Genomic DNA, 16,213 nt, shown 5'->3' on the forward strand with positions numbered 1-16,213 from the left:
CATATTTTTCCATTTCAACACTGAGGATTTGATGTCCTGAAAAGATTCTCCCGACTGATTATTCTGTAATTTGGGGTGTGTTAAAGTGATTTCCCTCCTTATGGTAAATATTTCTATGAAACTCCCTTGTAGGCCATACATATAACCCAATCATATTATGGCAAACAGTAACTGTGTCGTTGAGCGTGCTTCTTTTGCTGCGTGATCATGTACAGGCGCCGTTCGCATCCCCAAAGTGTCGCATGTCGGGAAGTGGCGTCAAGTAAACAAAAGTTTCAAGTCGTGTCATAACGACTCAAGCGCAACTTTTGTGTGTATGGATATTGCGCCACACAGTGGGCGAAGTGCACTCTTGCAAGGTGAATGAGTACTATTTTTTTTTTCTCTTCCAAGCTGTGGCGGTGTCACATCTTTTTTATTCTTCTTTTTAAATTATCTTATTTTTTATTGAATAAGTTGCGCAAAATGATCAGAAAACGATAACTGGCAGAAACTAATTATCAATACAGTAGAGAGCGTTTAGTAATTGCGAAGGGGACAGTTAAAGTATTTCCATAGGGTACGACATAAAGTTGGCAATTATGGGCTACAAAAAATGTTGATATGCTACTTTTGTTTATTTTTATTTATTTATTTTTTTAATTTTTATTTATTTTTATTTATTTTTTTAACGCATTTCGATGAGACGGCAAACAAACCCGTCATGGACTGAACCAAACGAGATCTAGGTATTCTCATATTACTATAACCGTCACACAGCACATATAAGTAATATTCACTTCAATGCAACCATTCAAAATATACATGTTTTCTAAAACTCTTCTTTACATATTACCGGGACTGTTACACGCACATTTAACGCTTATATGGACAACACCTACAATCGAATCCCACCTTCAATAGTGGAAGATTCAGCCGGAAACGAGAAACTGATCCTGGCTCACCATTGGCCCAAAGTTCCCCGCGAAAGCTACGTCACAAGCAGTTTCGCGCCATTGCAGCGATTCGACAGACGCGTAGGCAGAAAGAGGTAAGAAACAAATGTTTTACTTTGTTTTTGTGTGGTCAAACTTTGTGTTGATGTCAAATGCATCCCCGTCAACATCGATGAACGTGTTTTCCATGCTTGCCATTAACGCTGTACCATTGTTAGTTCCGTAATACCGAAACTGGTTGTCAGTGCAGGTTATTGTTTGCTGTGCAGCCACATGCGTAATGGTGGAAATACTGAAAGATTCCATCGAAACACATTATTAGTATCTGACAGGTACTGAGTTTGTATATCCAATACTATCATAGTGATTCGTAATGAATAATTTGTTTGGGTCATGGAAGATGGGTTATGGGAGCATCACGTCAATCAGCAGTGTCATTGGGCTATTTTATGAGGGTGGGGTGGGTATCTTAACTTTTTAATCCTAGTTTAAATGACACTTTATAATGACTACTTATTGCTTGTTTTTTTTTTTCAAGTTATACTTTGTGTATCTATTTACATTATTCATTACTTCAGCTCATAGTGTAGCCTAAAAAAATTTTTATTTAATGAAATATTTCATATTTCTTTGTGTATCATAATATCGAAGCACATCGTTGCTTTTTTTCCCTCGCCACAAAATTATTTTTTATTTATTTTTTAATCCTTGTTAAGATAATAGTGCGTTTTGATTTTTATCCATTTGGCTATTTTTTTTTAATTAGGTCATTTGTTTTGCTATTTTGCATTTTTTTATTTGTTAGGGTATTTTTTTTATATTATATGAACATTTTAGTATTTTTAGTTAGAAATCTATATATATTTTTTTTTTTAACTTTTGTTTATTTAATTGATGTGTATATTCAGCATTTATTTATATTTTTGTGTGAAGGCTGTAGTTGACTTTGTAAATGTTTAATTTTATGATTGCTTAGGTTATTTATTTATTTTTAATCATTTTGTATCATCATTAGTCTACTAGGTTATTTTATTTGTATTGAATAACTTTGTATTATTTCAGTTGCTTGCTTTTAATTTAAGATCTATACTCAATACTACACTTTTTTTTTTTTTTTTTTTGATGGGGGCGATCCCTGTTTGAAAGCGCTATATAAATAAAGTTGAGTTGAGTTGTTTTTCATAAAAAATGCATATTGTAGGTTTATCAACGTTTATGAGAATGTTTTGAGTATTCTTTTATTTTTTCCCCCACGATGCACCGCAATGGCTGTCAGCTGTTAGCATATTTATGCTGCTCGCTGTTTCAGCCCGGTCCTGTTACATTTTGAGGTTGGATCCCAAAAACACAAACACAAATAAGATTTTAACTCTTTATTCGCATAACATCGAGAGGCGTAGAACAAACTTAACTAGACGAGAAACAATGAGAATGCATCAAGCATCACGAGACGCCCAGCCCCTTGGGGTGCGGAGAGGCACAGAGGAACAGTGGTAATAATCCGACAAACACACAGTTCTCAGTTTGGCTTAAATAGACAGTCAATTGATCGGATTGGCTGTGGCTAGACATGTGGGTAACAGGACTGACATGGAATTATCTGATTGGCTGTTGACCAAGTAAAGGGATTAAAGATTCTTGACATCACATAGCGTTTTTCCAGTTGAAACCAGATGATGGTTACATCAGTTCAAAACAGACACTTGACCTCATGGTCATGACCCAAACGTAACCCTTGCATGACTGAGTCATGACAGGTCCCTATCTGCACTCAATTATCGGGTGTCCACTATACTAGGTTGGGTTTCTTCCAAACTGCTTTTTAAATTTGATAACTTGTAACTTTGTTTTTACTTGTAAAATGACTTCATGATGTCTTTTTTTTTTTTTTTTTTTTTTTTTTCATGTCCAGTTCCACTCTCCACAATGTCTTCTCCGGCATCAACCCCTGGTCGTAAAAGAGGGAGGAGCACCAACCCGTCCACACGTATGTGGTACTTATTTGTAAATATTTCAATGTGATATATATATTTTTTGTAGGAGGAGTAATTGTCTTGTGTTGTAGCCAGCAGCGATGGCCTGGCCTCCTCGCCGGCGTCTCAGCGGCGCAGAGCCCACGACTCGTCGGCAGGCGAACTGATGCCCATGCCCACCTCGCCCGCCACCGACCTGCTCAGCCCGCCGGCGCCGCAGGACGTTTCGCTCTTCTCCAGTCCCCGAGCTTCAGGTGACTCGCGCGACACGTGCGCCTCTTTTATCAAAACGCTTACCGGACGTCCTTTTCGTGCAGTCCTCCCAAACGACGTGGACATGAGCTCCCCTCTCATGTACGGGACGCCCCGCAGCAGCATCCGGGGCACTCCCGCCCGCCAGCGTCCCGATCTGGGATCCGCCAGGAAAGCCCCTCAAGTTGATCTCCAATCGGAGCCGGTGAGCGCGACCCAAATGGTTCGTCCAAATTCACGTTCTCTATACGACTGTGTTTTATTTGGATGGATTTGTTGTTCCCAGCCGAGCGGCGAGGGCGCGGTAGCCAGCGAGTCCAACGCGGGTCAGAGGTTGGTCATCTGGGGGACTGATGTCAACGTGGCCACCTGTAAGGAGAAGTTTCAGGTATGTGGTGACAAAACAGACTGAACGCAAACTGCTCACACACCAAAAACGTCCTCATCACCTGTTTGGTCGGCAGAGGTTCCTGCAGAGGTTCGTGGACCCCAACTGCAACGAGGACGAGAACGCCGGCCTGGACCTCAACGAGCCCATCTACATGCAGAAACTGGAGGAGGTAACGACTACTGCTGCTCTCTTCTAGTTAGAGAATGTCGCTCGTAAATCTTTTGGTCTGCTCTGACCTCAGATCAGCGTTGTTGGCGATCCCGTGCTCAACGTCAACTGCGGCCACGTGCAAGCCTTCGACGCAGAACTGTACAGGCAGCTCATCAGCTACCCGCAGGTTTGGGTCCTCCGTTGTCTGTTACACTCACTGACCTGAATGTATGACTGGATAGCTGATAGCCCATACATGCCCGTGCAAGCTGTTGAAGTCACAGGGCGGCCATCTTGCTCCTCCCACCTCGCGGGCAGACTACTGTATAAACTATGCGGTATAAGTACAGATGAGACATATACAGCTCGTAGGCAGTTAGTATCAGCCCGGGGTGGTGCTGGGGTGGTAACTATTTTTTAACATGTGTTTTAAAAAAAAAAAAAAAAAAGTGGACGGTATGTGCTGCTTAGATGACCACCTTTTTCTTTTATCGCTCAGTTCCTCAACTCTAATATTAGATTTGGCAAAGGCATCTTTTGTTGAATTACAGTTATAATTCTTTAATAAAAAAAAAATATACAAGTTTTCTCCTGGACTAAACATCAAGAAGCATATAATTTATACATGTATTTAAGGCAAGTTGTAAAATGTCTGAAGTCCTTTTGTTCGTGTTTAATAAATTTAAAACATAAATAACTAAGTACTGTCTCAATGTTTTGCTGTTGTAAATGTACAGGATCGTATGCCGAGAAACAATTCTAGGGAGGAGCAATATGGCGGCCTTGCGACTTCTAAAGTCTTGGCCGATTGGTTATCCAGTCATATATTCAGATCAGTGGTTAAACGTTTTGTGCTACGTTTCAGTGCTACGTTTTCATGTGGGGTTGAGCTGAGGGATTTTGGAAATGTAAGCCAAAAAAAAAAAAAGTACAATTTTGTGGATCATTTGGTAGTTAACTCGACTAGAAAATTGGGAATTGTCTGTATTTATAAAAAAAAAAGGCAGAAATTTTTCAATTAAATTCTGTAAATGCCCATGTTTATCCAATTTATCAATTTTGCCAGATGACATCACAGTTTTTCAGGGCTCGGGTAATGAACCAATCACAGCTCACCTGTTTTCTGAAGCTGAGCTGTGATTGGATGTTACCCGAGACCTGAGCAATTGTGATGTCGTTTTACTCAACAGCAAGTGGCAAAATGGCCGCCTTATGATATGTGACAAAACTGCTGGATTTTGCTGCTCAAGTCATATTCCACTAATGCAATATTAACCAGAATACCATATTTAAATTAGTGGGACTGCATAGAACATATTATTGTCAATATTTTTTTTTGAGAGGGGGGGGCGGTGGGGGGGCTTGACTTCCCCTTTTAACGTGGTCTTTAAACTAAAAAGAAAACTTTTCCATAGTTTGAAGTGGAAGTTTTGAATCTAAGTGTAATTTGTTCACTCCAGTCTGAGCTCTCATTTGAACTCTTTGACCGCCAAAAACGTTGAATAACGATCATTAAAATCACGACGTATATTGCCATAAACGTAAAATAACGTCAACAATTTTTTAAACATTTTTTTCCTCAGTGCAACGTCTAAGTGCAGCGCTGTCTGGTCAATGGGTTGTGGAATCTAAAACACTCTAAACTATGGCCAGCAGATGGAAGCATTGTATCTTTTTTCCGTGAATGATCAACACCTCTGTCATATCAAAGTTTTTCTTTGATACCATCTGGCAGTAAGAGTTAATTTATACAGAGCTAGCAAAATTAATCGATTAATCAACAAGTATCAGATTATCAAATTAACTATTTTAATAATATAGTAATTGTTTGGAATTTTTTAATTCAAAATTGTCCAAAATCGTCTTATCAGTATATCGACAGTAATTGTTTAAGGATTGACGTCGTCCTTCATGAAAGAAGATTATCTTCTGTGTTTAATCAAAATAAAACATTTGCAAACATCTGTTTTTACTTTGGAAAACAATGACTGAACTGGTAACCTAGTATAACATCAATATCTGCCCTTTTTTTTAAATGACTATAGGAATAAGAAATAAACACCAATCACTGGTTAATAAATAGAAATCAGGGGAAAAAACGTTTTCCTAATACACTTTAATGCAAATTTAAAATGAATCTGTTTAGTTGATTTATTGATTCTAAAACTATTCGATAACGACAACCTTCAATTTAAATACAACTTGCACCTGAGTGGTCGAAGAATCGGCCAAATATGGGGGAAAAAAAAGTGTGGCTTTCAGTCCAAAAAGTCTAATAATTGTCTGTGTGTTGTATGACAGGAAGTCATTCCCACCTTCGACATGGCGGTCAACGAGCTCTTTTTCGAGCGTTTCCCAGACTCCAACCTGGAATACCAGATCCAGGTGCGTCCTTACAGCACCGTGAAGACCCGCAACATGAGGAGCCTGAACCCAGAAGGTGAGTGGGACCCGCGTTACGCCCCAGCCGTGACATCCCGCTCGCATAACACTCATTTTGGCGCCGGGGTGGGGTGTGGTTGACGCCGCAGACATCGACCAGCTGATCACCATCAGCGGCATGGTGATCCGCACCTCGCAGCTCATCCCCGAGATGCAGGAGGGCTTCTTCCAGTGCCAGGTGTGCGCCTTCAGCACGCGCGTGGAGGTGGACCGCGGGCGCGTCGCCGAGCCGGCCGTGTGCCGCTACTGCAACACCACCCACAGCCTGGCACTGGTTCACAACCGCTCCGTCTTCTCCGACAAGCAGATGGTGGGTTACCGAGCAGATTTGTTGAGGCCGCGTGGGCGGGGTCACGACATCTGCGGCTTTCTCACGGAAACAGATCAAGATTCAGGAGTCGCCCGAAGACATGCCGGCGGGCCAGACGCCGCACACCACCATCGTGTATGCGCACAACGACCTGGTGGACAAAGTGCAGCCTGGAGACAGAGTCAACGTCACCGGTGAGACGCAACTCCGCAGGATGAGGCCTCATTCAAGGGACACAATTGAAGTATCTCTAATAATAATAATAATAATAATCCATTACATTTGGGAGCGCCTTTCAAGACCCTCAAGGACACTGTACAACAGTGTACACTGTACAAAACAATTCTACAGATTAAATAAAATTATGACTAATGGGGGTGTTAAAAAAAATCGATTCGGCGATATATCGCGATACTACATCGCGCGATTCTCGAATCGATACAATAATCGGCAGAATCGATTTTGTATGTTTTATTTATTTTATTTATTTATTTATTTTTTTTTATTTATTTATTTTTTTAGGATTCACACCTTGAGCATGGAAGAATGTTATATGAACGGAACATTAAGCCTTAATATTTTATTTTAATGTTCAAACATGAAACAGATTACAACCTCTATAAGACTGAAATTTCAGATAAATAAATAATACATTTTCATATAAATCTTACACTCTACAAGCTTACTTATTAGTATTTTCTAAATTTGAATGAAAAAAATCGCAACAATCGACTTATAAATTCGTATCGGGATTAATCGGTATCGAATCGAATCGTGACCTGTGAATCGTGATACGAATCGAATCGTCAGGTACTAGGCAATTCACACCCCTAATGACTAAAAAAATAAAGGTGCAGTGTGTAGGCGTTTTTGAATAGGTGGGTTTTTAGTCGTGCTGTCAAACGATTACAATTTTTATTCTGATTAATCACATTTGTTCATTTTGATTAATCACAATTAATCAGCTAAATTACTTGCATATTCGCGTAATATGAAATAAATACAAAATACCGTAATATTTTGACATTAACGCATTTTATTATCTGAATGTCATTTGCAAACATAGATTAAATGCAATGTACGCAATTGCATGCATTGCATGTATTGCTCAAAACATAACATCATATAAATTTGCTGCAATTCAGAAATTATTAATTAATTAAATGCAAATTACTTTTGTTTTATCTAAAGTCCCGTCGGAGTGTTTTTTTTTTTTTTTTTAAAGCGAAATTTTCCACCGATCACACCAACTGGAGTCACCCCGCTCATTTTAGAACAACAGGTGTAGGAAATGCCGTGCATTGACCTAATCACTGACCTGCGCAGCCTTCAATGTAACCATCCGCGGTTACGTTCAAGGCTCAAGTGTGGTCAGAAAAAAATAGTGCAATTAATCTGCGTTAATTTGTGATTAATGCGACAATTATCTGTGATGAATTAATCTATTAACGCTTTAACTTTGACAGCCCTAGTTTTTAGTTCAAAGCAGAATAAATGTGGTGTGGGGAATGTGTTGGAATTAAGATTGGAATCAAGTCTCGACCAAACGTGATTAAAAATCCAGTGCTTGTATGGGTGCCAATCAGAATTCAGATTCTGGTATGGTCTAAATTAGGGCTATAACTGAACATTATTTTAATAATCAATTAATCTGTCAATTCTTTTGTTGATTATTTGATTAATCAGATGAGTAAGCTTTAATTAGTACTGTCACTATCAAAATATTTTTAGAATTGATTAATCTATTGATTATTCAATCGATTAATCGACTAATTGGATTTATGTTAATTTTGCATCAAAGTGTATTACAAAAGCATTTTTTTCCTAATTACTGACCAGTGATTGGTGTTTATTACATACTTCTTATTCATATGGTGATTAGAAGAGAGCTAAGTTTCCTCATTCAGAAATCTATTTGCAGTTGAGAGGCTTCATCAAAGACTTCTGTATGCTCTAGCATAAAAAAAAAACAAAAAAAAACATATACATACGCTTTTGGAACACTTAAAATATTTAAAATAGAACGTATTTATACGTTTTGGGGAGAAATGAGTTCATATGGCTGTTTGATGCCACTTTTTTTCACTGATACTAATGTTGATTATAAAAGTAGTTGATACATAAAATTTTATATTAAAAAAATAATAACAGATAAAAAAAACACCTATATATCCCAAAGTAGCATTTTTCTTAAAATTTGTTGAAATGAATGGCAATCCTCTATTTTTATCATTTCTCGTTCCTGATCGTAAAACTGCCGCAAGAGTATCGGCCACCAATATGCGAGTACCTTGAAATAAATAAAATAGGTATCGTATCGATACTCACTCATCCCTACATAATTTAACAATTAATTTGATAATCAATTAGTAGTTAATTAATATTGCACCTCTAATCTAAATACTGACTGCAGCCAGCGGAGTCATGTGGCGGTTACCCTCATTTAAATCCATGAAGGGAGGAATCAGCGCAAGCCAACTAATTGCTATTATGTGTTATTGTTCATTTTTAGCGATGTGACACCACCAGAACAGATGCGATAACAGGAAGTGGAACTTGCATACAAACGAGATCTGGTCAATTCCTTTTACTCAGTAGATGCTAACATCGATAACATTTAGCTGAAAGAATTGAGGCTAGTAGCTCGCATGAAAACGTGACACTCACCACCACAGATGTGATAACAGGATGTGGAACTTAAAAACAAAATGATATACAAATGAGATTTGGCGAAATTCCTTTTACGAAGCAGATGCTAACATCGATAACATTTCGCTGAAAGAATTGAGACAAATAGCTAGCATGAAAACGTGACGCTCACCACCACAGATGTGATAACAGGAAGTGAAACTTACAACCAAAATGACATACAAATGAGATTTGGCCAATTCCTTTTACTAAGCAGATGCTAACATCAAACTAACTGCTAACTAAATGCTAACATTCAGCTGAAAGAATTGAGGCTAATAATGAAAACGTGACGCTCACCACAACAGATGTGATAACAGGAAGTGAAACTTACAACCAAAATGACATACAAATGAGATTTGGCCAATTCCTTTTACTAAGCAGATGCTAACATCAAACTAACTGCTAACTAAATGCTAACATTCAGCTGAAAGAATTGAGGCTAATAATGAAAACGTGACGCTCACCACAACAGATGTGATAACAGGAAGTGAAACTTACAAACAAAATGACATACAAATGAGATTTGACCAATTCCTTTTACTAAGCAGATGCTAACATCAAACTACATGCTAACTAAATGCTAACATTTAGCTGAAAGAATTGAGGCTAATAGCTAGCATGAAAATGTGACGCTCACCACTACAGATGTGGTAACAGGAAGTAAACTTACAAACAAAATGATCTTAAGCTCATAAATATTCACACATTAAATCGATCTTGAAGACAAAATGGCTAATGTGCCGGCGCTACACACGTGGTCATGAAACTTTGTACTGTAGCTAACGCCGCCGTGCGTTGGCAGGAATCTACCGGGCGGTGCCCATGCGCGCCAACCCGCTGCAGAGCAACGTGAAGGCGGTGTACAAGACGCACATCGACGCCATCCACTTCCGCAAGACGGACGAGAAGCGCCTGCACGGCCTTGACGACGAGGCCGAGCAGAAGCTGTTCACCGAGGACCGCGTGCAGACCCTCAAGGAGCTGGCGGCCAAGCCCGACGTCTACGAGCGCCTCGCCTCCGCCCTGGCGCCCAGCATTTACGAGCATGAGGACATCAAAAAGGTATGTGTGCGCTTGTGTCATTTTGTAGTATAACTGTGTTTATCAAGTTGGCCCTCCTACTTTCCTGATAAAACACATTACGACACCTAAAGTACAAAAAAAAAAAAAAAAAAAAGTGACCGACTGTCACCAAAATTTCTGTGCACGTGGATATAAATATCCTAATCATGGTGTGAAAATATTGCAGTGAAAGTCGCAGTTGTTTTCAAAGTTGTTTTCAAATGAACTGTCAAGCTTTTTATTTCTTTTTCTTTTTTTAACATTTTCTCAGCTTAAATTGACAGAGTTGCTCAGGGCTCAGCTTGCGCAAGTCATATGAATAAAAATGTGATTGGTCGTTAGCTGAGCCCTTAGCAACTGTGATGTCATTTTAGTAAGTGACAAAATGGCCGCCCCTGAGATAGATAAAAATGGGTGGATTTTGCTGCTTAATTCATGGTCTATAAACACAATATTAATCATAACGGTTTTAGACTAGTGGGGGGTAATGTTGTCACTATCAAATCTTTTTAAAAATCGATTATTCCAAGTATTTTTGTTAATCCACTATAGTTGGACGCAAGTAGAATTGAATGGATAAAAGTACTCATAGTTTATCTTCTATGCATAGCGTCGCTGTCCTGTGAAAAACTTATGTCCATTTTTGCAATTTCTTAGATTTTTCCGTTTTTATGTGATGAAACTGAATGCATGAATGACATCCCAAAAACGTTTAAAAGAAAAAAAAAATGAACGTGTTATGTATAGGACAGCTACGATATGCATTATTAAACATCAACAAAATTAGCCTATGCTGAACAGCTAGCAATCGCGATTAGCTAGCAATTAACACTTCAGGTAAGCTAACACTAATGCTGCGTTCGAGGATGGTCGGAAGTCAGTTGGCTTTTGCCAGTTCTGACCTGAAAGCATTCCAGGCGGAAGTAAACAAAATGGCGGATAGTGATAATTTGATTTTTATTTATTTATTTTTGTTCCTGAAAACATTTTGACCTCCAGCAAACTTCTCTTCTCGCAGTTTTGCTTCATTTATGTATTTATCTTATTTCGTCACGTATGTTGTGTGATGTTATTTTTAATATTTATGAATGAAGAAAGCAATCTAGTTTTAATACTCAAGTAAATTGTGTTTCCAAAGGGGTCGCCATTGTAGAGTGATGTCACATTATATATTACACATGTGATAGTGTCTTAAAAGTCACTTCCAGATGATGTTTCAACATTATTCCATGAGTCAACAAGAGCAGTTAGCTAGCAGTTAGCTACATGAGCTCAATAACTCCTTCTTCCTGTCTTCTTCTGGGGCACGTTTAGTGCAAACTGCCTTACTGGTTCAGTGATGAACACCTAAAAACAACTGGCAGGTTATATTTGGAATAATAATTACAGCCCAAGTGCTTTTTAGGACGTTCCTGTTTTGGGGAAGGTCAATCTGATGTATTGTCTTTAATCAAAACCAACAGTGAGTTTTTTTTTAAGCAGACAACTAACATCCGTCAATTCAGCCACTAGATGGTGCACTAACAGAAGAAATAAAGATACAATCACAGTTGTCATTCCAATACACGCATCTGTAAAAAAAAAGAAAAAAAAAAAGACAATATATAAAAACATGGCCAGACCAAACATGGTTCCCGCGTAGCATTGAGGCAGAAAATTTAAGTTCAACTATTTTTAAAGTCAGCTTGTTCAATTTATTAACTTTTTTTTTTCTCAGCCCGACTAGTGGGGCTTACATAGAACTAGGTACAACGACCCCCCCCCCCAAAAAAAAATCACAATATGAAGGTCCCAATATGATAATTATCACAATATTGTGGGGAGGTTGGAGATAGTAAAAAATGGTCATAATATTGTGTTTAAATAAATAAATAAATAAATACAATAAAAAAAAAATAAAAAAAACAAGCTCATCCTAAAAAACACGCAATATTGTGCTTTTGTACATTACATTAATGCATGTAAACAACCTAAAATCTCTAAGACGACTTAATATTGAGGCACTTACTTTCTAATACATGCATACATAGAGTTCCTCCACATATTGACTCGCGTGCCACTTCATCTGACCAATAGTGTGGATTTCAAACATAAAAGGGCCAAAACATGCCTTGTGAAAATTAAACGGTACTAAAAAACTAGCCACCAGAGGGTGCTAGAACTCCACAAATGGAAATCAACCTGATTTTTTTATTATTTTTTTTTAAAGATGCACTGCTTTTAATATTGCAATGTCATGATATTTCTGTTATAGTTACATCCCTACATATATATTGTAAAGAAAATGTTTGGCTTGACTTCCCCTGTAACGATTAGATTGTTGTAAAGTTTCTGTCCTTGACCACATTGTCCCGCTGGTTCCAGGGCATTCTCCTGCAGCTGTTCGGCGGCACTCGCAAGGACTTCAGCCAGACGGGCCGCGGCAACTTCCGCGCCGAGATCAACATCCTGCTTTGCGGCGACCCGGGCACCAGCAAGTCTCAGCTGCTGCAGTACGTGTACAACTTGGTGCCCCGCGGGCAGTACACGTCCGGCAAGGGCTCCAGCGCCGTGGGCCTCACCGCTTACGTGACCAAGGACCCCGAGACGCGCCAGCTGGTGCTGCAGACGGGCGCGCTGGTGCTGAGCGACAACGGCATCTGCTGCATCGACGAGTTCGACAAGATGAGCGACAGCACGCGCTCGGTGCTCCACGAGGTCATGGAGCAGCAGACGCTTTCCATCGCCAAGGTACGCCGACGAGTCGCGTGGGGGCGGGGTTGAAAACCTGCTCTCCGAGATCACGCCTTTCGGCTTGTTTTGCGCGCAGGCGGGAATCATTTGCCAGCTGAACGCCCGCACCGCCGTGTTGGCCGCCGCCAATCCTGTGGAGTCGCAGTGGAACCCCAAGAAGACCACCATTGAAAATATTAAGCTGCCTCACACGCTGCTATCCAGGTCGGTATCGATTTAATCGCCACGTCGGACGCCATTTTGTCCAAATAGAGCGAACGGATGGACTCATCAAATGTGGCATTTTTCCAGGTTCGACCTGATTTTCCTGATGCTGGACCCCCAGGACGAGGCGTACGACCGTCGGCTGGCCCACCACTTGGTGGCGCTGTACTACCAGAGCGAGGAGCAGATGGAGGAGGAGTACCTGGACATGGCCGTGCTGAAAGACTACATCGCGTACGCGCGCACCTACGTCGCCCCGCGACTCAACGAGGAGGCCAGCCAGGCGCTCATTGAGGTACGAGAGTCACGTAGTCAAAATATGAAAATTACATGTAGATTGTATTAGTATTAGTGGGGCAACGGGGTCACAAAAGTCACAGATCAATCGTTTTTTTGGGTCAGGGCAAAAAAAAAAAAAAAGTTGTCTTCATTTATTTAGTAAAATGTGTGTTGTTGTTTTTTTTGTTCTGTTTTGGGGTTCCCACCAACCAATCCACAGATTGTGCGCGATCCGAACAGACCACAGATCGATCATGATCCGTTGCACCACTAGAATACATAAAATGTAGAATAAATGTTGGTATGCTCTTCCTCAGGCCTACGTGGACATGAGGAAGATTGGCAGTGGCAGGGGAATGGTGTCGGCCTACCCCCGACAGCTGGAGTCTCTGATCCGCTTGGCCGAGGCCCACGCCAAGGTGCGCTTCTCCGACAAGGTGGAGACCATCGACGTGGAGGAGGCCAAGAGGCTGCACAGGGAGGCCCTCAAGCAGTCGGCCACCGACCCCAGGACGGGATTCGTGGACATCTCCATCCTCACGACTGGTAGGTGACGATGTCAAAAAAACACGCGCAGAAGTTAGCCATTATGTTATTAGCTTTAATTAATCGTGATTGAGGGGTAGTGAACAATGCTGGTGTCTCCTATTTTTTTATTTATTTTTTTTTTTTTTTAACCATTAACTACAGCTGTGAAAGGTCCGTCAAAAGAATAACAAATTTTCCTCAAGCGAAAAGCAAATGGAAGCTAACCAGCCGGTAGCTAGCGCAAGCTAACAATGCTATTGCTGCTAAACTTCACTGCTTCTTACTAAAACGGTACAGACAGATGGTAAGTTGGTCAATACTGGCTGTGACTGGTTGATACTGGCCGTAACTGGTTGCTATCAACAGAATGTGAGCAAAAACTGAAATTATAAACTAATCTAAATAAAACTGTTTTTTTTTTTTTTTACATTAACTACAAATGTGAAAGGTCTGTCAAAAGAATAACAAATTTTCCTCAAGCGAAAAGCAAATAGAAGCTAACCAGTCGGTAGCTAGCGCAAGCTAACAATGCTATTGCTGCTAATCTTCACTCCTCCTTACTAAAACGGCACAAACAGAGGGTAAGTTGGTCAATACTGGCTGTGACTGGCCGTAACTGGTTGCCATCAACAGAATGTGAGCAAAAACAGGAAGTAGAAACTAACCAAAATAAAACTGTACAAAAAGATATACAGTAATAAGAACAAAAGCAGTAGGGAGAAAGCTATCAAAATAAAATAAATCAGACGATACCAGTCTTTTTGTTCATAGGAACTTTTTGTTGAATGGGAACAAAAAGAATTATGTCCAAACCTCACAGAATGAGGTCTTTTTGTGAATCAAAAAGTCGGTTACCAGCTCCGGCTGAGCTTCCTAGCAAGTGGAATGGGTGCGCTGCATGTTGTTCATTGTGTCCCTAATATTGATTTCCTGCTGTCAGGTATGAGCGCCACAGCCCGTAAACGCAAAGAGGAGGTGGCCGAGGCCCTCAAGAAGCTGATCCAGGCCAAGGGGAAGATGCACGCCATCAAGTACCAGCAGCTGCTCGATGACCTTCGAGGGCAGTCGGAAACTGTAAATATTGTTTCTTTCTTTTTTTCTTTTTTTACATAATCTCCAGGAAATGACCCATCTTATTTGACTTCCTCCCAGGCGGTGACCAAGGAGTTATTCGACGAGGCACTGCGAGCCCTCGCCGACGAGGATTACCTGACGGTCACCGGAAAGACGGTGCGGCTCCTTGCCTGAGACACCCCCTGACTCCATGTACAGTTTAATTTCAAATGTATTTTCTTTGTACTGTTAAAAAAAAATAAAAAATGTCTGCATTATTGAAGCAATTTTTCTTGGTGGAATTCGATTATTTTTGTGTGTGTTTTTGTTTTTGTTTTGTTTTTGACACATGGGTTTAAAAGAAGTTGTTAGAGCTAATATTTGGAGATTATTTACTGTACCACCTATTTCTTCTCTCATTTTGTTTGTAATAAAGCACAAGCAATTAAAAGTGGCTCAATGGGGTCTTTTGTGGAAATATGAATTGGCTAAAGGAGACAATTTTTTTAATGTTTTGGCCATTAAAAAATACTGACACCAACCAACCCTCCACAAAAATCTAAATATTTTTAAAAGTGTTGCAATTGCAGCTGTCAAAATTAATCGATTAATCAACAAGTAATCGATTTATCAACTTAACCGACTATTTCAATAATTGAGTCATTATTTGGAGTGATTTGTCCAAATTCTCTCATTTCAGCATAAGTTAACTAATTTCTGTAGTCCTTTGTGAAAGACTGATCAAAATAAGACATTTGCAAACAACTGTTTTTACTTTTTTTTTTTTTTTTTTTTTATCACTATATGAATATGAAATAAACAATTACTGGTTAATAGACAGTAATCAGGGAGAAAAGGCTTTTGTTTTTATGTAAATTTAAAAGGAATGGTTAGTCGATTAATCGATTCAAAACAGGACCAGTTGCAATGTGACTTAATAAAATTTTGGTTTCACTGGTCTAAAAAAATGTATTGTTTTTGGTAGTGTTTTGGACCTGAAAAAAAAAAATCATGTATCCTACAAAAAATAATTACATCGCATTTTTGTTTTTTTCTGTGTGCTATAACACCTAAATGACACATGCAGTTTACTTTTATATAGAAAATAGATAAAAAATAAAAACACTAGATCCAATTTAAGTGTTTAAAACCGATTTAACTTGGTTAGTGTTGCACCTGGAGCACGGACTTATATACGTAGACTTATATA

General features: G+C 39.6%; 2 protein-coding genes across 3 annotated transcripts in view; both read left to right on the forward strand.

Moving 5' to 3' along the window:
* The window catches only part of spidr (scaffold protein involved in DNA repair), a 52,221-nt gene extending 51,299 nt beyond the window's left edge, over positions 1-922 (forward strand). Inside the window, exon 21 of the mRNA XM_077519284.1 lies at positions 904-922. The gene's annotated coding sequence lies outside the window, so the exon portion shown is untranslated. The remainder of the gene's footprint in view (positions 1-903) is intronic.
* On the forward strand, positions 905-15,290 carry mcm4 (minichromosome maintenance complex component 4). 2 transcript variants are annotated; one of them, XM_077519306.1, is made up of 17 exons: positions 905-1,030; positions 2,848-2,922; positions 3,001-3,162; positions 3,226-3,365; positions 3,447-3,548; positions 3,625-3,720; positions 3,793-3,888; positions 6,003-6,141; positions 6,233-6,453; positions 6,527-6,647; positions 9,947-10,206; positions 12,571-12,936; positions 13,016-13,143; positions 13,231-13,438; positions 13,740-13,968; positions 14,891-15,024; positions 15,103-15,290. In XM_077519306.1, the coding sequence occupies exons 2-17, from the start codon at positions 2,862-2,864 to the stop codon at positions 15,196-15,198; spliced, it is 2,559 nt and encodes an 852-aa protein (XP_077375432.1). In that variant the 5' UTR covers positions 905-1,030; positions 2,848-2,861; the 3' UTR covers positions 15,199-15,290. The 2 variants fall into 2 exon arrangements, with proteins under 2 accessions (XP_077375432.1, XP_077375441.1); XM_077519315.1 differs by lacking the exon at positions 905-1,030 and adding an exon at positions 1,112-1,267.
* Positions 15,291-16,213: the final 923 nt, after the last annotated feature.

Source organism: Festucalex cinctus, chromosome 1 (genome assembly GCF_051991245.1).
Source record: "Festucalex cinctus isolate MCC-2025b chromosome 1, RoL_Fcin_1.0, whole genome shotgun sequence".
In the NCBI taxonomy this organism is placed as follows: domain Eukaryota; kingdom Metazoa; phylum Chordata; class Actinopteri; order Syngnathiformes; family Syngnathidae; genus Festucalex; species Festucalex cinctus.

Bases quoted from the DNA above. Each gene is read 5' to 3' on its own strand.
- mcm4 (XM_077519306.1), top strand. From the start codon at position 2,862: ATGTCTTCTCCGGCATCAACCCCTGGTCGTAAAAGAGGGAGGAGCACC. The intron at 6,648-9,946 runs GTGAGACGCAAC...GTGCGTTGGCAG, and splicing joins AGACAGAGTCAACGTCACCG to GAATCTACCGGGCGGTGCCC. The intron at 13,969-14,890 runs GTAGGTGACGAT...TCCTGCTGTCAG, and splicing joins CATCTCCATCCTCACGACTG to GTATGAGCGCCACAGCCCGT.